At 41.8% G+C, this 19,981-nt stretch overlaps 1 protein-coding gene across 3 annotated transcripts in view; it reads left to right on the top strand.

The window, feature by feature from the left end:
- Usp46 (ubiquitin specific peptidase 46) overlaps positions 1-19,981 on the top strand; it is a 69,387-nt gene that overhangs the window by 34,429 nt on the left and 14,977 nt on the right. For all 3 annotated transcript variants that reach the window (XM_042678204.1, XM_042678205.1, XM_042678203.1), the window contains 3 exons: positions 1,029-1,242; positions 3,505-3,734; positions 17,197-17,273. In XM_042678204.1, coding sequence (XP_042534138.1) covers positions 1,029-1,242; positions 3,505-3,734; positions 17,197-17,273 — 521 coding nt within the window. The remainder of the gene's footprint in view (positions 1-1,028; positions 1,243-3,504; positions 3,735-17,196; positions 17,274-19,981) is intronic.

The raw sequence follows: 19,981 nt of genomic DNA, 5'->3' as shown, positions 1-19,981 counted from the left end.
GAGTCTCTGTATTATATAGATTTTTTTTTCTTTTCTCCCTTTCTAAGCTTCAGAAGTTCTCATTGGACTCTATTTGGTCAGAGTACTTATTATCATTTAAGAGACATCTATGGGTTGAGAAGCATCAGAATGATGTGTAGGAGTCTCCTCTTACCTGTGGGGATGTGTTTCAAGACCCTCTGGCCCACCCCCCACCAAGAGGATGTGCCTATATTTGTGGGTAGTTTCCTATCCATATATTTGTAAATTTAATTTACAAATTAAACACAGCAAGAAATTAATAATAGGTAATGTTGTAATAAAGTAGCACAATTCAAACAATGTATTGTAATAAACTTAGTAGCACTTGTTTCTTTTTCTTTCTTTTTTTTTTGACAGTCTTGGGGCTTGAACTCAGAGCCTGGGCACTGTCCCTGAGCTTCTTTTGCTCTCTACCCCTTGAGCCACAGTGCCACTTTTCTATGTATGTGGTACTGAGGAATCAAACCCAGGGCTTCATGAATACTAGGCAAGTATTCTACCACTGAACCACATTCCCAGCCAGTACTTGTTTCTTAATACTAGCTCTACTTGAACCACTATGGATCAGATAACAAGCAGGCTCCTTAGTGACTACTGAGCAGGTGCTCTATACAGCATGGATACACTGGGAAAAGGGATGGCTCACCTTTCATACCGTGGTATTTCAGCATGTTATTAGAAATAGTGCAACACTGAAAATTAATGAGTCATTTATTACCACATTTTTTTTTTTCATTTGATCTTTTAAGTCTGCAGTTGACTACAGGTAAAACTAGAGGCATCAGGGGACTGCTGTAGACTTTATTCCTTTACTTCTTGGTCAAGTCATCCCTCCAGTGCTGAGAGTAGTTAGCTGGTATTTTAATATGGCAAGTTGGGCTCTGATACAGGGAACTTTGGGGAATCTGGGCAGGCTCATACATCCTGGCCATTTCTCTCCGTCCTCTGATCCAGAGGTGGCGTGGCTCCGGACAGTGACTCAAGTCACCCTTCTTGTCCTTTGGCAGTTTGGAAACACATGCTACTGTAACTCCGTGCTTCAGGCATTATACTTCTGCCGGCCATTCCGGGAGAATGTGTTGGCATACAAGGCCCAGCAAAAAAAGAAGGAAAACCTGTTGACGTGCCTGGCAGACCTTTTTCATAGCATTGCCACACAGAAGAAGAAGGTTGGCGTCATCCCACCAAAGAAGTTCATTTCCAGGCTGAGAAAGGAGAATGGTGAGTAGCGGGGCTTGAAATAAGGAAAATGAGGAAAATGGATAGTTCTTGTATGTCCCAAGTGAAAAGCTGATTATTTTTTTTTTTTTTAAATTTTATTTTGTTTTATTTGAGAACATACTGTACAGAGGGGTTACAATTACATGGTCAGGATAATGCATACATTTCTTACCAAGCATTGCAGCCTCCTCCTTTGTTTACCCTTCACCTCCCTTCCCAGCCTCCCCCCTCCCCCCCACCCAATCATACCCCCCCCCCCCACATTGTAAAGCTGGTTTTGACATGACATTTTGTACTTCTCATTGTTGCAACAGGTCCACCTGAATCCTTAAACGACTTGTTTGTCCCCATCTCCTCCACATGTTATACTGACATCAAATATAGTGAAAGCAGGGGTTACACTGTGGGGGAGGGACATACAAAGCAACCAAGAAATAATCTTATAAATGCGTTAGAAACACATGCATGAAAGAAACGAAAACATTAAAATACATATTTGAGGGTTCGTTTTCCTAACATCACCTTCTCTGACTTTTTCCGCTTGACTCATACCTATACTAGATATTGCAAATAAGGGAAACCATGGGACCTATGTTTCTTTGGGCCTGGCTTACTTCACTTAATGTAATTTTTTCCAAGCCTTTCCATTTCCTAACAAATGGGGCAATGTCATTCTTTCTGATGGAGGCATAGAATTCCATTGTGTATATATACCACATTTTCTTGATCCATTCATCTATTGAGGGGCATCTGGGTTGGTTCCATATCTTAGCTATGGTAAATAATGCTGCAATAAACATAGTTGTGCTGGTAGCTTTAGTGTGGTCTTTTTTGTAAACATTAGGGTAAATGCCCAAAAGTGGGATTGCTGGGTCATAGGGGAGCTCTATGTGGAGTCTTTTGAGGAACCTCCATACTGGAAAAGCTGATTATTATTTATTTATTGGTGCCAATCCTGGTACTTCAACTCAGGATCTGGGCGCTGTCTCTGAGCTTTTTTTCCTCAAGGCTAGTGCTCTACCACTTGAGCCATAACTCAGCTTCTGGCTTTTTTTTTTTTTTGGTTATTTAGAGGTAAAGGTCTCATGGACCTTTTTGCCTGGACTAGCTTTGAACCATGATCCTCAGATCTCAGCCTCCTAAGTAGTGAGGATTACAGATATGAACCATCAGCACCCAGATCTTGTTTTTTTTTTTTTTTTTTTTTTTTTTGGTCCTGAGCTTGAACTCTGGGCCTGAGCACTGTCCCTGAGCTCTTCAGCTCAAGACCAGTGCTCTACCACTTTAAGCCACAGAGCCACTTCCAGTTTTCTGATGGTTAATTGGAGATAAGAGTCTCAAAGACTTTCCTGCCTGGGTTGGCTTTGAACCGTGATTCTCAGATACAGGCATGAGCCTCTGGTGCCTGGCAAAACCAGTCTGTAGAACACAGTAAGAATCTTGGTACTTTTTTTTTTTTATTGTAAAGATACTATACAGAGGGTTATAGTTACAGGAGTGAGGTAATGAGTACACTTCCTTTTGAACATTGTTACCCCCTCCATTGTTTTCCCCCTACCATCCTCTCCCTCCCTACCTTCCCCGAGGTTCTTTTTTTTTTTTTTTTTTTGATTGTGATTAAGTGATTACATAATTTCCGGAATTTCACAGTATTGTGGAATAATGATGCTCATTTAAAGTCACAAGTTCATTCTAACTTTCCTGGAGCAAATTGTCTATCACAGTCTGTAACATATAACGGTGTTCACATGTTATATACCATATATGTGATCAGCAGCATGGGGATATTTAGTAGTGGTTCAACCAGATGAGTGGGAGTTCTTTGTTTCTTAAGTCCTGTTTGTTTTGTCGTATCACCTAACATTTTGGATTTAGCATCCACTTATCAGGGAGACCATGTACTGTTTGTCTCTTCGTTCTTGGCTTACCTCGCTCAACATGATTCCTTCTAGCTCCATCCATTTCCCTGCAAATGCCATTATTTTGTCATTTCTAATGAGAATCTTGGTACTTTTTATATACCTGACAATAGGGAGAGAGGGGGAAGTTAGTCCTTGGTGGGCAGCAAATGTTCATTTTATTAGAAATGAACAAAGTTCTTTTGAAACTTATTCATTGATTCTACAGAGTAGAGCTGAATATATTCATATTCGACACCTGTCCACCCTTGCAATATAAAATATTGAAGCCTGGAATGTAAAACTAAGCACATCTTTGCCTCTCAGGAACCTGAGAGTGAAATAATGACCTTTCCCTTTCCAGATCTCTTTGATAACTACATGCAGCAGGATGCTCACGAATTTTTAAATTATTTGCTAAACACTATTGCGGACATCCTTCAAGAAGAGAAGAAACAGGAAAAGCAAAATGGGAAATTAAAAAATGGCAACATGAACGAACCTGCAGAGAATAATAAACCGGAACTCACGTGGGTCCATGAAATTTTTCAGGGAACGCTCACCAATGAAACCCGATGCTTGAACTGTGAAACTGTGAGTACTGGGGCGCTCTAGTGACTTCCTAGGTTGTGTTATGTGCAAATAAATACAGTGTGGCATTCAAGTACTTAGGAATTGACTTTAATATATGTGGACCGTCCTGTTTATGCCTATTAAAAGTGTGAACTTTTGGAAGCATGTATTCATCCCAGATGGCTCCACATTTGCTGAAGAAATGGGTGGGCACAAATCTCCTGACTTGCTGGATTGTTTTATGCTATGGCCAGTTTTAGGGTTTAAAAACTGAACTAGATCTTGACCATTGGCCTAAGAAAAGACTTTTGTCTAGGAATCAGTGGCTCACACCTGTCATTTTAGCTATCTCAGGAGGCTGAGATCTGAGGATCATGATTTGAAGCCAGTCAGCCTGGGCTGGAAAGTTCATGAGACTTTTATCTCTAATTAGCCACTCAAGAAGTTGGAAGTGGACCTTTGGCTCAAATGGTAGAACACCATCCTTGAGTGAAAAAGGTAAGGGACAGTACCAGGTTCTTGAGTTCAAGCCCTAGGATCAGAACCAGAAAAAAGGAAAGATTTTGGTTGTGAGGAAGTCAGGTGGGATTTGGAGGAGACTATGGCCCTGACTTACATGCAGTCTCAGCCATGTTTCAGTGAACTTGAAACTTGGAGATGATTGAATCTTGTTTGCACCATCGTTTGCTGGGTAGGTGAGAAATCATAGTATTGTTTAAAGGATTTCAAAAGGTCTGGCCTATGGCACTCCCTTCTTGGTAGCTGAATTTGAAGACAATCTCCAGAGATCAGTAGTTTGTGTATTGTATAGGCTTTAAACACAGAGTAGCTTTTCAGTCTCTGGTTTCCCTATCCTCATCTGTAAAATGGTTTTGGTGAGTGTGAGTCTCTCCCAGGCTGCTGGGAGAAGTAAAAGAGTCAAGCGCTTTGCACTTGTAAAACACTTAGGATTGTGGTTGGTACATAGCAAGTGTGCAATAAATGTCCTCTGTTGTTTATTCTAACTACAAACAACTCAGTCTTCTGTGGGTTAATTATGGGCCTCAGAGTTTCTTGATATAATATGAAGTTTATGTATGATTGGGCATCTTTCTACAGAGAGAGAGATGGTAGCTTTTAACAGGTGCTACCAAGGGCTTGTATCTTAGTCTGATTGGGGTGCTGTGACAGTGCTGTAATAAATGGGTGGCTTAAACAATCGAAGCTTAGTCTCAGTTATAGAGGCTGGAGTTCTGAGATTGGGGTGTCATTATGGTTGGGTTCTGGCCTCTTCCTGATTTGCAGATGGCTGCCTTCTTGTTGTATCCTCATTTGTGTCCTAAATGTCTTTTTTTTTTTGGGGGGGGGCGTCCAGTCGTGGGGCCTGAACTCTGGGCCTGAGCGCTGTCCCTCAGCTCTTCAGCTAGCGCTCTACCACTTGAGCCACAGCCCCACTTCTGGCTTTTTTTCTTTTTGCTCATGTGGTGCTGAGGAATCGAACCCAGGGCCTCATGCATGCAAGGCAAGCGCTCTACCACTGAGCCACCTTCACAGCCCCTCCTAAATGTCTTTCTTCCCTTCTCTCTCTTTTCTTCCTCCCTTTCTTTCTTCCTTCCTTCCTTCCTTCCATTCATCAGACATAGGGCTTGAACTCAGGGCCTGGGTGCTATTCCCGAGTTTGTTTGTTTGTTTTTTTTGCTCAAAGCTAGTGTTCTACCACTTTGAGCCACTGTTCCACTTCTGGCTTTCAGGTGGTTATTGGAGATAAGAGTCTCATGGATTTTCATGCCTGGGCTGGCTTTGAACTGTGATTCTCAGATCTCAGCCTCCTGAGTAGCTAAGATTACAGGTGTGAGCCACTAGTGCACAGCTTTTTTAAGGGTACTAATCCCATAATGGAGGCCCACCCTCATGACTCAAAGACCCTGTCACATTAGGGATTAAGACTTAAATTTTGAGAGGTGTGTGTGTGTGTATATATATATATACATATATATATATACACACACACACATCTGTGTGTGTGTATGTATATATGTATGTATGTATGTATATATGTATACCTTTGCAAGCTGTGACCCGGAAATGGTTAAAAAACAGATTTACATATGTAAGATAGGAACCCTTTCAGTTTTTATTATCTTTCCAATGTCCTTTTCTATAGTACTTGTTCAAATTACTATACTGATTGGTTCATTGTAGATTCAATTAGGACACATAGCTATGTAAAAAAGAGACTAAATATTATCAGACATCTTCCCACCCAGATATGTTAAATTTGTAGTTTTTCTACAAAAATTATGATCACATTTGCTCAGAGATAACTTCTTTTTTTTTTTTTTTCTTTTTTTTTTTGGGTCTGGTCATGGGGCCTGAACTCTGGGCCTGAGCGCTGTCCCTCAGCTCTTCAGCTCAAGGCTAGCACTCTACCACTTGAGCCACAGCACCATTTCCGGCTTTTTTCCTTTTGCTTATGTGGTGCTGAGGAATCGAACCCAGGGCCTCATGCATGCAAGGCAAGCACTCTACCACTGAGCCACCTTCCCAGCTTGAACATATATATCTCACTGGGCTAAGAGTGCTAGTATTCATCTGTAATCCCAGCTACTTGGGAGGTTCACATAATGTGGGCTGAGACTAGCCTGGGAAAAAGCACGACATACATGGTGACTCACTCCTATAATCCAGGCTACTCAGGAGGTAGAGATTTGGAGGATGAAGGGACAAGGCCATCCCAGCCCAAAAGTAAGACCCCATCCTTTCCACACCAATAGGCTGGGTTCACACCTGTCATCTTAAGCATGTAGAGGGCATAAATAAGGAGTATCAAAGTCCAGTTCAGCGTTGGCCAAAAGCCTAAGACCCTCTCCAAAAAATAAGTAAAGCAAAAAGGACTGACAGAATAGCTCAAAGGGTAGACAATCTGCCTAGCAAGTTTGAGGTCCTGAGGTTAAAATCCCAATACCACTGAGGGACAGAGAGGAAGGGCGAGCAAGCCAGGCATAGTTATGCGTGGTTGTAGTTCTGGCCAGTCAGAAGGTGGAGGTAGGACTATCAAGGTCCAAATCAAGTTCTTGCAATAGCAAGAGACACTGAACTGAGTCCTCTGTACCACAAAACACAAAAATAAGGAAAATGAAGTAAAACACATCTTAAAGCATTTTCTGCACCAACTTATTTATCTAGAGACCTTCTCTCCTTTTTCTTTCCTCTTCTACCCTTCCTGTCTATTTTCTGCTCCCTTTTTATGTTCTTTTATTTTTATGAGTCCTGGGCTTGAACTCAGGGCCTGGGCACTGTTCCTGAGCTGCTTTTGCTGAAGGCTAGCACTCTACCACTTGAGCCACTTTTGGCTTTTTTTTTTTCTGTTTATGTGGTATTGAGGAATTGAACCCAGGGCTTCACCATATTCCCAGCCGTTTGCCCCCTTTATTCTTTGTATTCCAGTAACATTCAAATGAATTCAAAAGCAGAGAGTACTGTAATACCTTATGTGTGTCATATTCAGGCTTAATGACTGCTAAGACACTGGCTAGTTTTTGTCTTCTTAGCTTCTACCCTTCACCCATCAAACTTTATTTTAAAGCAAATCCTGTAGATATAATTTTTCATTCCTTTTTTTTTTGTCTTGGTTCTGGGGTTTGAACTTGGGACTTTGTGCTTACTAAGCAAGTAGACTACCATTTGAACCACTACTGTTTGAATCACATCTCCACTTCTGGTGTGTGTGTGTGTGTGTGTGTGTGTGTGTGTGTGTGTGTGTGTGTGTGTGTGTGTGTGTGTGTGTGTGTGTGTGTGTGTGTGTGTGTGTGTGTGTGTGTGTGTGTGTGTGTGTGTGATTAATTGGAGATAAGAGTGTCAGGGACTTTCCTTCTTGTGGCTGGCTTTGAACCATGATCCTTAGATCACAGTTCAGCTTCCTGAGTATTTAGAATTACAGAAGTGAGCCACTGGTGCCTCACTCAACTCTTATTTATTAGTGTGATAGATTTGGACTTTTTCTTTCTCATAGTGTTTTTGAAGTGAACATCCTTGAAAAAACAAGTTCTTGTGGGGCTGGGAAGGTGGCTTAGTGGTAGAGTGCTTGCCTTGCATGCATGAGGCCCTAGGTTTTATTCCTCAGCACCACATAAACAAACCCCCCCTCCCCCCCCCCCAGAAGTGGCGCTGTGGCTCCAGTGGTAGAGTGCTAGCCTTGAGCTGAATAGCTGAGGGACAGCACCCAAGTCCAGAGTTCTGGCCCCATGACTGACAAAAAAATAAAAAACAAAAAAACCCCCCAAGTTCTTCCTTTTCTTTGGAAGGGTTTGCATATGTTTTAATCTTTCTATGTTTTAACAGAGCTGAGACTCATTACCTTTAGCCTGTGGTGTCCCAGTTTCTTTTTACTGCCCTTGATGGCATTTATTTGTGTTTCTTGCTGCATGACACATTAATTAATTCATTATCCTTGCCAAGTAGTCTGGTATCGCCTGACCAAACCACAGTTTACTAATCTACTTCACTGGTGATAGACATTTGGTTGTTTTTTTTTTTTTTTTTTTTTGAGTAATCATGAACAATGGTGCTGTGAACTGTTTTGTTTTAACCAGTCCTGGGCCTTGAACTCGGGGCTTAGGCTCTGTCCCTGAGCTTTTTTGCTCAAGGCTAGCACTCTACCACAACTCCACTTATGGCTTTTGTTAGTGTGTGTGCAATTAATTGAAATAAGAGTATCATGGACTTTTCTTTTCTGGGCTGGCTTTGAACCACTTACATACCCAGTATGTGAGCTGCCTCTTCTTCCTTCTTCTCCTTCTTTTCTTCCTCCTCTTCTTCTTCTTCCTGCTTTCTTTTTTCTTTTTCTTTTGTGTGGATGTATGAGTATGAGTATTGGGACTTGAACTCAGGGCCTTATACTCTCACTTGGCTTTCTTGCACAAGCTGGTGCTCTACCACTTGAGCTATAGCTCTACTTCCTGCTTTTTGTTGGTTAATTGGAGATAAGAGTCTCAAAGACTTTTCTGACTTGGCTGGCTTTGAACTGCAATCCTTAGATCTCAGCCTAGTGGGTACCTCAGATTACAGGTATGAGCCACCGACGCCTGGTGTGTAAGCATACTTCTTACTCCATATCCTCATCTGCCATCACATTTGTTTATCTAGTGACTATGTAAGTGTCCTTCTCTTCCTTCTCTTCCTTCTTTTTCTCCTCCTCTTTTTCTTCTTCTTCTCCCCCTGTGCTGGGCATTGACCCCAAGACTTTTGCACATCCCAGGCAAGCATTCTACCACTGAGCTGCATCCCCAGCCAATATTGTATCCAGTGAACGTCCCCTGTTCCCTGTACACACCTATGCCATACTGCCATGTAAAAGGAAGAGTCACTGAGGAGTGAGAGCTCTGCCTTTCTGGAACTTCTACCATGGAGACAGATATTAACAACAGTAGATAACGAACTATGTAATTATGATCACAAGACCCTGTGAAGGAGAGGTACAGAGCACTCCATGAGCTTACCATAGAGAGACCAGAACAATGGAGCATATCAGGTGACCGCGTTTGTAGCCAGGAAACCTGCACCACACTGTGCAGCTGCTCTCATACCTTCACGTTATCTTTGAAATGAATACTGTTACAAAATCCATCTGGGCGGTATTTGGTGTAGAATTTCAGGATGACTCTGACGATAGGCTCAGTTGCATTTATAGTTTCTTTCTGTGCACTTGAACACGTCAACTGATCTCCACCGAAGTAAATACTGCACCAAGTAATTATGCCCACAAAAAGTACTACCGAGTCTGAGTCCATGCTGTAGTGTTTGTTATAACTGTCTAACTGTTTATAGTTGGCTTGAAAAAAATGGATGACAGTGGGTGGGTGTGTCTCACTGGAAGATGGAACAATTTTTTTTTTTTTTGTCAGCCGTGGGGCCTGAACTCTGGGCCTGGGCGCTGCCCCTCAGTTCTTCAGCTCAAGGCTAGCACTCTACCACTTGAGCCACAGCGCCACTTCCAGCTTTTTCTGCTTATGTGGTGCTGAGGAATTGAACCCAGGGCCTCATGCATGCAAGGCAAGCACTCTACCATGGAGCCACCTTCCCAGCCCAAGATGAAACAATTTTTTAAAAGCCTGCATTATTTTCCTCCATGAAATTATTAGATAATTTGAGGAAAGCATGTTGTGTGTGTGTGTGTGTGTGTGTGTGTGTGTGTGTGTGTGTATAGACACACTCATTGAAGTTACATCCCTTCATTTTCTTAGCTCTTTCAACTGGAACCCTTGGAGTTATCTAATCCTTTTTTTTTTTTTTTTTAAACCAATGCCTGTGTCCCTTTTGTGATGTCCTAGCCAGTTGGTCCCTAGGATCCAATGGACCCTGTGCAGAGGCAGGAAACTCAATCTCTCAAGGACACATTCCATTTTTAGATGGCTCTAATTGTTAGAAAGCTGTCTACTTTCTAAGAAAATGTATTGCCTGCAGGCTTTTCCTATAGTAAAATATCTAGGACTTAGCCTTAAAGAGGACCTAACGTGAGCATCTCCTGGATTGGTCTTTGAGGAAGGGCCTCTGCCTAGGGCAGGCAGCTTCCGTCAGAATTGTTAAAACCCACATTTGTGAAATCTCACAGTGGGATTAAAGTGCCCTAGATCCTAAGCAGCAAATTGGCCCCTGGAGGGCACCTTGCCTTTGTCCCGGCCTCACTCAGCCTCCTGTTCCTGCAATTGTAGAAAACCTTTGTGCCAGTCTTCATGTTTTCAGAAAACAGTGATTCTTTTTCCCTGGGTCTCACCCTTTGTGAATGTTGCTTATGATTTGCAGTACAAATGTCAACTGCGGTATTTATTGAGACAAACAATTTCATTCTGCATTAGATTTGGAGAGACCTTTTGAAGAGGTAATTCAGGGCTGAGTGTTCCTGATGACCTTGGTTTGGGGATTTTATAGTTATTATTATTATTATTAATATTATTAATTCTAGTTCAGTGTTTGTTTTGTTGTTCTTTTGTTCTCTTTATAAGATTTATGAGGCCATTGGTTGCTGTTTATTTTAATACCCTCCCCCTTTTATTTCAACTGAGTTGTTACTCTATGGATCTGTCTTTTCAGTGCTTCTTACTTGCTTTCAAGAAGTGCTTTATTAAGTACCAATTTTGTAGTCCTATACTGCTTCATTTGTAGAGGTTCAGACTGATCTGCCAGCTTCTGGGGCTTCACAGGTAGAAGGTAAAGGGGTGGTGTGCCCACTTACTCAGGAGATGGGGAACCCAGTGGGTAGAGGGGACCCCATTTTTCCCACCCAGGTACCACCTCCAGCCAGCAAATGGTCATTTTAGCTGAGTTGTATAGAAATGACACCTCCTCATCTTTTCCACTGACCCTGGAAGGAATCTGGAAATTTAGAAGAATGTTTGAATATAACTCTTAATTATTCAAGAACGTAGTAACACTTATGATTTATATAAAAGGTTTATATGAAAGAGCTAGTAGGGTGTCTTTTACCATTTTTGAACAGAGAGTTTATTTTCTTTTATTTTTTTGGTGGGAACCTCCATGCTTAGAATTAGGGAGCAGAGAGAAAGGAGAATAAGATGCAGCCTGTTCTTGCTGAGAGTGTTGGAATGAATCTCTTGTGATATATGTTTCCTTGGAGACAAGCTGTACTTTTCCTTAGACCAGATCCTTATGTGTGGGAACAACATGCTTTTCTTTCGAGGCAGCTTTCTTGGAAAAGAGAAAGAAAACAAAACAAAACAACAACAACAAAACTGCAAACAACCCCCTCTTCCAAGGTGGCAAGGAATCTTGCAAAGATTGCTCATGGCTTCTGGCTAGGACTGCCATTCTGGGCAGGGAGAAAGAGAAAAGTCCAGATGGAAAGGTTGTGTCATGTTTCAACATTCCCTGTAGGGGTTGACTTACATGAACAGTCCTTTCTCACTGTAATTCTGGAAGCCAGGTTGCATTTGGAATTGGGAAAGGTATATTTATTTCCCTCATTTGGTAAATGAGATCTGCATCTTCTCTCCCTCTCTCTGAAGCTATTAAATATAGGAAAAAATCTCATCCAGTGGGAATGTTTTCTTCTCCTCTCCCTTCTTTACACAAGAGTTTAGGTATAACCAGATCCAGGCTAACTTCTGTATGATTCCAATTGGCCATAAACTTTTCATTTTGCTCCCAGAGAAAGACTGTTTATATTAATGATAAGTTTTACTAATTAAAAATTATAATACTTGTAGATTATTTTTAAAAAGAAATTCATATTTCTATCTCTCAGATACCAGTGATCACTTTGAGACATTGATTTGCCTAAGTTTTACTTAGACAAATTCATCTGGAAAATATTTATAGGACACTTACTAAATGTTGGAACTGGGTACCAAGATGATAACAGTTAAAAATAGCAAAGATGCTCTTGCTGTTTTGTTTACTAATATGCATCTATACAGTTGTGAATTTTCCTCTAACTATGGCTTTAGCTGTATCTCACAAATTTTGATCTTATTTTTTTTTAACCATTAGTTTAAAATACGAAAAAATTTCTCTTGAGATTTTAAGTTGACCCATGTACAAGATGCATGTTGTTTAATTCCCAAAATTTTAAATGTTCTTAGATATCTTAATACTAATTTAATTCTGTGGTGGTTTCAAAACATATTCTACATGCTCTCAGTCACTATTAACTTATTGTCTTTTTGATTTTTTAATTTCATTTAATTTTATTTTTTGTCGGTCGTGGGGCTGAGCTTTGGGCCTGGGGACTGTCCCTCAGTTCTTCAGCTCAAGGCTAGCACTCTACCACTTGAGCCACAGTGCAACTTTCAGCTTTTTCTACTTAGGTGGTACTGAGGAATTGAACCCAGGGCCTCATGCATGGAAGGCAAGCACTCTACCACTGAGCCACCTTCCCAGCCCTGATTTTTAAGTTTTTTTTTTTAGTGCTGGTCCTGGGGCTTGAACTCGGGGACTGGGCACTATCTCAGAGCTTTTGTGCTCAAGATTAGCACTCTACCACTTGAGCCAAAGCTCTACTTCTGGCTTTTTGGTGGTTAATTGATGATGAGAGTCTTAATGGACTTTACTTCCTGGGCTGGTTTTGAACCACACTCCTTAGATTTCAGCCTGTTTGGTAGCTAGGATTATAAGCATGAGCCACTGGTGCTGGGTTAGCATATGTTTTTGGTCCTAACACAAGAACTATTCTGGTAAATATGTTATCTGTTCCTAAGCAACCTCTCAAGAGCATGTTGGTTCAGGTATTCTTTGCTGTGGGGATGCCCTGGGCACTAGGGGGTGTTTCCCAGCATCCCTGTCTTCCACCTGCCAGATGCCAACAGGGTCCTCTAAGATAGTGATAGTGATAGTGAAAAATGTTTCCAGATATTGACAAATGTCCCTGGAAGCAAACTTTCCCCTGTTGAGAACCTCTGAATTGAACAAAAGGTATATATTTTAGCTGTTGGGTATAATATTTCTTAATTGTCAGTTAGGTATGGTAGTTGATAAGGTTTTTAGATCTTTGCTGTCTTTGACATTTTTTCCCTCCAGCTTTTTTTATCAACTGCTAAGAAAAAGCTGTTAAAAAAAAAAGCTATGTGGGATTGTATAATTTCTCCTAATTCTGTCACTTCTCAACTCCGTTGAGGTACAATTTACATGCACAAAATTCATCTGTCAGTGATACTTTAGTAATTTGCTATATTGTGCAACTCTCACCATAAGCCAGTATTGGAAATTACTGTTCATCATTAAGATCCCTTGTATCTGGAAGTTAATCCCTGTTTTCAACACTAGACTACATCCTGGTCTACTTCCTATTCTTAGAATTTTCCTTTCCTGTTTTAGAATAGGTTTAGAATCCTATAATATGTGGCTTTTTTGTGTCTGACTTCTTCCTTTATGTGTTGTTTTGAGGCATATAGTATGGAACAGTAGTCTAATCTTTTAATTAGTGATTACTATTTACTTCAGTCTTCTGTGTTTTTAAGAATCTGTTATGAAGGGTCTCATATTTGATAATATTGTTTTTCTGATATATTGACTTATCAGAAAATACCCCTTTTGTATTTCTCGTCATAACTTTGTCTTAAAATGTATTTTGAGCCAGGCTCTGATAGCTCACTCCTGTAATCCTAGTTTTTGAAGAGGCTGAGATCTAAGGATTACAGTTCGGAGACAACGGGGGGGGGGGGGGGGGGGGGGCAGGGAAGTCCCTGAGACTCTTATCTCCAATTAACTATCAAGAAGCTGGAAGTGGAGCTGTGGCTCAAGTGGTAGAGCACTAGCCTTGAGTGAAACAGCTCAGGGATAGTGCATATGCCTTGAGTTCAAGTCCCAGAACCAGCAAACAGACACACAATAAATCTGTTTTGTTTGATAGTACTTTTAGACCTCTATGTACTTATGCTAATTCTTTTTATAGTCCATAATAAATTTAACTAAACAGATAGCATACAGTTGGTTTTATTTTCAGAAACAATCCATTCTAGGCTAGTCCAGGTAGCCTGCTGTTTTCAGGAAAAAGATGGCAGAGCAAGAAGGAGAGCTGTCCTATCTATAAGGCACCACAGCTTAGCACAGCCTCGAGCAAAACTCCAGCCGATCTGTGACACAAAATGAGCCAGTTGGCCCACAAGCCCACAAGTTCAGTCAAGGCTAGCTTAGCTCAATTGACCCTCAGCCAACCCACAGCTCATGGGTTATGAAAAATGATAGTTTCATTTAAGCCTCAGAGTTTTGGGGGTGGTTTATAGCAAAGCAACAGGGAACTGATATGACCACTTAACATTTGATGTATTTTTTATTTTATTTACTGTCTCTCTCTTACTAAAATGGAAGTTCAAAGGTTGGCTTTTGACCTTTCAGAAGTTCAGTTAATAACTGAGATCCTAGCAAACCACTCTGCCTCCAAAATATCTCTAAACTAAAAGCAGATCCCCCCAAAATGCTGGCAAATGAACAGCAACAGGAAGGTAGGGATGGATGTGTTTGGAGAAAGAATTGTGCAGAATGACAGAATGAGCTCATGGTTTGATGTCCTTTACCTTAGGGGGCATGTGGGGAGGGGCAAAGACTTTCTGGTATGGAATCCAGAAGTGTAAATCTGAGAAGCCATGGTGATGACAGGCGTGTAAGAGAACAATTTCATAATCAGAGAGCCTGTGTTGTAATGTGTCTCCTCAAATCCCCACTTGCCAAGTCAGGGCTCCTGGCTGCGTTCAGAATGAGGAATGGGAAATCTTACCACCTTGCTATAAAGGCAAAGAAACCAGCAGTGAAGATTTAGGGCCATGAATATATCTACCACAGCTGAAATAAGAACCACAAAAAATAATAAATAGAAAATTAAAGCTGGATGGTAGAGAGCTATAAAAGAAGGGCTTTGTGTGTATACATACATATATATATATATATATATATGCCTTTTAATTTATAACTGGAATATAATTGTATAGTCCACTTTCTCATTTACTAGTGTGTAGACCCATGTGATAAACCATTTTCAACTTTTTGATAATTTTAAGCCATTAAAAATCCACCCCTAGCCGGGCGCTGGTGGCTCACACCTGTAATCCTAGCTAGTCAGGAGGCTGAGATCTGAGGATCACAGTTCAAAGCCAGCCTGGGCAGGAAAGTCTGTAAGACTCTTTTTTTTTTTTTTTTTTGTCGGTCATGGGGCCTGAACTCTGGGCCTGAGCACTGTCCTCAGCTCTTCAGCTCAAGGTAGCGCCCTACCACTTGAGCCAAAGTGCCACTTCCAGCTTTTTCTGCTTATGTGGTGCTGAGGAATCGAACCCAGGGCCTCATGCATGCAAGGCAAGCACTCTACCACTGAGCCACCTTCCTAGCCCTCTGTGAGACTCTTATCTCCAATAAACTACTAGAAAACCAGAAGTGGTGCTGTGGCTCAAGGGGTAGAGTGCTAGTCTTGAGCCCAGACCCAGGCTTGAGTGGTAGAGTGCTTCCCTTGAGCTGAAGAGCTCAGGGACAGCACTCAAGCCCAGAGTTCAAGCCCCATGACTCACTCACACACACACACACACACACACACACACAAATCCACAAATTCACCCCTGATTATTGAATGGTTATTGTTTAAGCAATATATAAACGTATATGTCTGTGTGTGTATGAGTGTGTGTGTGTGTGTAATTTCATCTTTACAACAACCTTTTGAGATAGATGGCTCTTACTGTCTCTACAGATGAGGTAACTGAGTATAGGGAGGATAAGTAACTGGCCCCAAATCATGCTTTTTACAAGGTGCGAGGAGCGTGTATGGGCCATGCAGCTTGTCTCAGTGCTCATTCTTGTGTCTACCTATAAAAGTATCCAAGGATGTGTTCATCACTTGTAATACTCCTTTAGCTAATTCCCAGAATTTCAGGTCCTAGCATGGTTGCCACACTTTTTTTTTTCCTTCCTTCCTTCCTTCCTTCCATCCTTCCTTCCTTCCTTCCTTCCTTCCTTCCTTCCTTCCTTCCTTCCTTCCTTCCTTCCTTCCTTCCTTCCTTCCTTCCTTCCTTCCTTCCTTCATCTCTCTCTCTTTCTCTCTTTCTCTCTCTCTCTCTCTCTCTTTTTCAGTGGTGGGGTCTGAACTCTGGGCCTGGGTGCTGCCCCTCAGCTCTTCAGCTCAAGACTAAAGTTCTACCACTTGAGCCATAGCACCACTTCTGCCTTTTTCTGCTTATGTGGTGCTGAGGAATCAAACACAAGGCCTCATGCATGCAAGGCAAGCACTCTACCACTGAGCCACCTTCCCAGCCCAGTTGCTACACTTTTAAGGGCCTAGTTTTCATTTTTCTATGGTTTTCATTTTCCAGTTTGTGGCTGGGCCATCAAGACAGTAAAAACCAAGGGTTGTGGGTAAGCACAAGGTCAGCTGGGGTGATAAATGAGATAAGCAGGAGTCTGGTCTCAGCTACAGAGAGCTGTGGAATGGCTGAGGCCGGGGATCTGGCTCCAGCAGAGTCCACAGTGGGGTGGGCTGTGTGGGCCAGGCCTCTAGGCCAGCTCAGAGCCAGTTGTTTATCACAGATGGCAGAAGACTCTGAAAATGATGGCCACTTCCTGGCCAAAGTTTGATGGGTGGTTAGGAGGACTCTCTGGCTTCCTGGCCACAGACATGGTTTGCACAGTGACACACAGGAGGGAGAAAGTGAATTCAAAGGACTGGACCCTAGTGCAGGGATGATCACTGGGTAGTAGGTTTTCTGACTCCTTTCCTTTTTCCATTTCCATTATTCTGCCATCTGGGTCACATGGATGTTTACTACTTCCTGTATTGAAGCAAGGGGGAAAATGACTACAGAGGAAGAGAAATCGAGTTTGAGGGTGAACTGAGACTCTAGGATGTCTGGGGTATGTCCCAGATAATAGTTCCCATGAGGTCGCATAATCATACACGACGCTTCCTGCAGGTACAGTGTTGGAGCACCTGTAAGTGTTGAGGGTTTTAGCCACGCGATGTCTGCTTTGTATTATGTGCCTAATGCACCTCTCCTTTTTCCCTCCTCTTCAGGTGAGTAGCAAAGATGAAGATTTTCTTGACCTTTCTGTTGATGTGGAACAAAACACTTCCATTACCCACTGTCTGAGGTAATCTCATGAATTCTCACTGTGGTTTAAGCTTTTGAGTTAGTAAATAAATGGGATAAATAAAATCCTGTACTTCCTCCAAGACCTAATCTTCCTTACTGTTAAAACCAATATAATCCTATTATTTTCCATTTCTTCTTTCCCATGAGAAATGCAGAATAAGTCTATGTGGTCTGGAGAAGAGGCTCACGGAGCAGAGGGAAGCATCAGGTGGAAGTCATTAGTCACTAAACTGAAAAATAAAATGTTAATCTTTAAAACAGATGTATGCTTTTAGCTGTCATCATTCAGCCTCCCATGTACACATTCATTCATATAATTAAGTTAGCAAATGCTACAGGTGCCTACCATGACTCCATCTTTTGAGTATTCTGTGGGGATCATTCATGGCAGGAATTCCCCCTTCATTAGTGTTGAGAGAAGAATACAATAGCCTAGAATACAATAGTATATGCCCAGGTTCATCATAGGTATTGAGTATTGAATTGGGCATTGAACATGTCCTTCGAATTGCTGCAGAGACAAGATTCCCACCCTCCACTCTCAACAAGAGAAAATGCCTGCATATAATTTTGCTAGGGATAGAGGGACAAATGTCAGAGAAAGCCCCTGTTCTCCCCTGTCATTTCCTTTCTGATGGGAATGCACACATGCTAAGTGTGTTGAAAGAAAGAAAACTAGTCTAGAGAGAGGCTGGTAGTGAAGGTGCTTTATAGTCTGATAGTCAAGGCGGGCTTCCCGGTGGACAGGTGTCACCGTTCAGAGATGGTTTGTTCTGTGCTAACTAGATACTATTGATTTGCATCAGTAAGGCTCAGGTGACAGAGCAGTTGTTTCAGGAGCTCCTGTTACTGTTACCAATAACAGCTCAGGGAGAGATTCTTGGCCCTCCTGGATATGGTATGTTGTTTGAGCTGCGGGTTGTTTCTCACTCCCAGAGCCTTGACTACCCTGCCCCCTCCCTCACCCCATCAAGCTTGTCATCTCTTTATTTTCAACATGCTAATGTATATTATAGACAAGGATGGCCTCTTTTTCTATTGCCTGATTCTATTAATGGCATGGATTCCCAGAATGTCTATAAAAAGAAGCAGATAGATAGATAGATAGATAGATAGATAGATAGATAGATAGTTTCCAACATAGACAACTTCCATGAAAAAAGCTTCCAAGCACAGGATACAGAAATTGTACCAGAGAAGCCATTTTTGATCTCCCCAAGGTTCTGTGACTGCAGGGTGTGGGAAAGGTTAAGGCTGTACCAACATGAGTCACACCTTCTTTATGGTAACTTGGGGAGGGGGAGATTGACTGCTTGCCTTCCCCTCTTGGAGATTCCTGGGCTGTTTGGGTGGGGGTGGGTGGGGGTGGTAGTGGCTGAGGATAAAGAGGCAGATGAAGAACCGAGTGGTTAGTCCTAATTTCAGCCATTGGGAAACATGGCATAGAGAAATGTAGCCTCTACTTCTGTTTCTGTATTTTCCTTTCTTGAAGAAATTATGTGTTGTCCTGCAAACTGATAAAGGAAGGCGAGGTAGAGGCCCTGGGAGTGCTAAAGCTGGGGTGGTGAATGTGTAATGGTTGAATGCCATTTAAACATTAGATTCCCTTCTGATTCATCTCCAGGCTGATATTAGTGATTTGCAAATATAAAATACCACCCCTACACTAGACCTTGACTAGCTCATCTTCAGCTGCCCTTATCTGTGCACCTAACAAGCCTGCCAGGTGTTCTCACCACCAAGAATTTGATGGTGGAGGGCAACCTCTTCCCTTTCCCACCAGCAGGAAGTTTAAGAAAGCCCTAGGAAGAGATGCTGCCAACAGATTCATTTTGTGTGTGTGTGTGTGTATATGTGTGTGTGTGTGTGTGTGTGTGTGTGTGTGTGTGTGTGTGGTGTATGTGTTGGGACTGGGGCTGACAGGACCTGGGCACTGTCCCTTAGCTTTTTCTGTTCAAGGCTGTTGCTCTATTACTTGACCCACACCTCTACTTTTTTTTTTTTTTAATATCCGAGTCAAAGGAGAAGGAATGGTATTTCTCTTTCCCTTTCTGAATTTAATTTGTATTTATTTTACAGATTTTTTTTATGCCCTCATCTCTCTTGGGTTTGGGTCCTTCCTTCCTTCCTTCCTACTTTCCTTTTCTTTCTTTTCTTTTTTGCCAGTCCTGGGGCTTGAACTCAGTGCCTGGGTGCTGATCTTGAGCTTCTGTTTAGGCTCAAGGATAGTGTTCTACCACTAAAGCCACAGCTCTACTTCTGGCTGCTTCTTTGTGTGTGTGTGTGTGTGTGTGTGTGTGTGTGTGTGTGTGTGTGTGTGTGTGTGTGTGTGTGTAATTTACTGGATAAGAATCTCATCGATTTTCCTGCCCCAACTGGCTTTGAACCAGGGCTTCAACTCAGGGCCTCGATCTTTTTCACTTGGCTTTTTCCAATCAAGGCTGGCACTTTACTACTTGAACCACATCTTTTCTTTTCTTTTCTTTCTTTCTTTCTTTTTCTTTCCTTTCTTTTGTCTGTCTGTCTTTCTTTTTCTTTCTTCCTTTCTCTCTCTTTCTTTCTCTCTTTCTCTTCTTCGTCTTCTTCTTCTTTTTCTTCTTTCTTCTTCTTATTTTGGTGGTACTGGGATTTGAATTCAGGCCCTGTTATTTGCTAGCCATACCTGTAGCCTTGCTTTTTGCTGTGTTTTTTCTCTTCTCTCTCTCT

The sequence above is a fragment of the Dipodomys spectabilis genome, unplaced genomic scaffold (genome assembly GCF_019054845.1).
Source record: "Dipodomys spectabilis isolate Male_0828 unplaced genomic scaffold, ASM1905484v1 ptg000043l, whole genome shotgun sequence".
NCBI classification, from domain to species: domain Eukaryota; kingdom Metazoa; phylum Chordata; class Mammalia; order Rodentia; family Heteromyidae; genus Dipodomys; species Dipodomys spectabilis.
The sequence above is the reverse complement of the archived record's forward strand: the minus strand, read 5'-3'. Positions and strand labels throughout refer to the sequence as shown.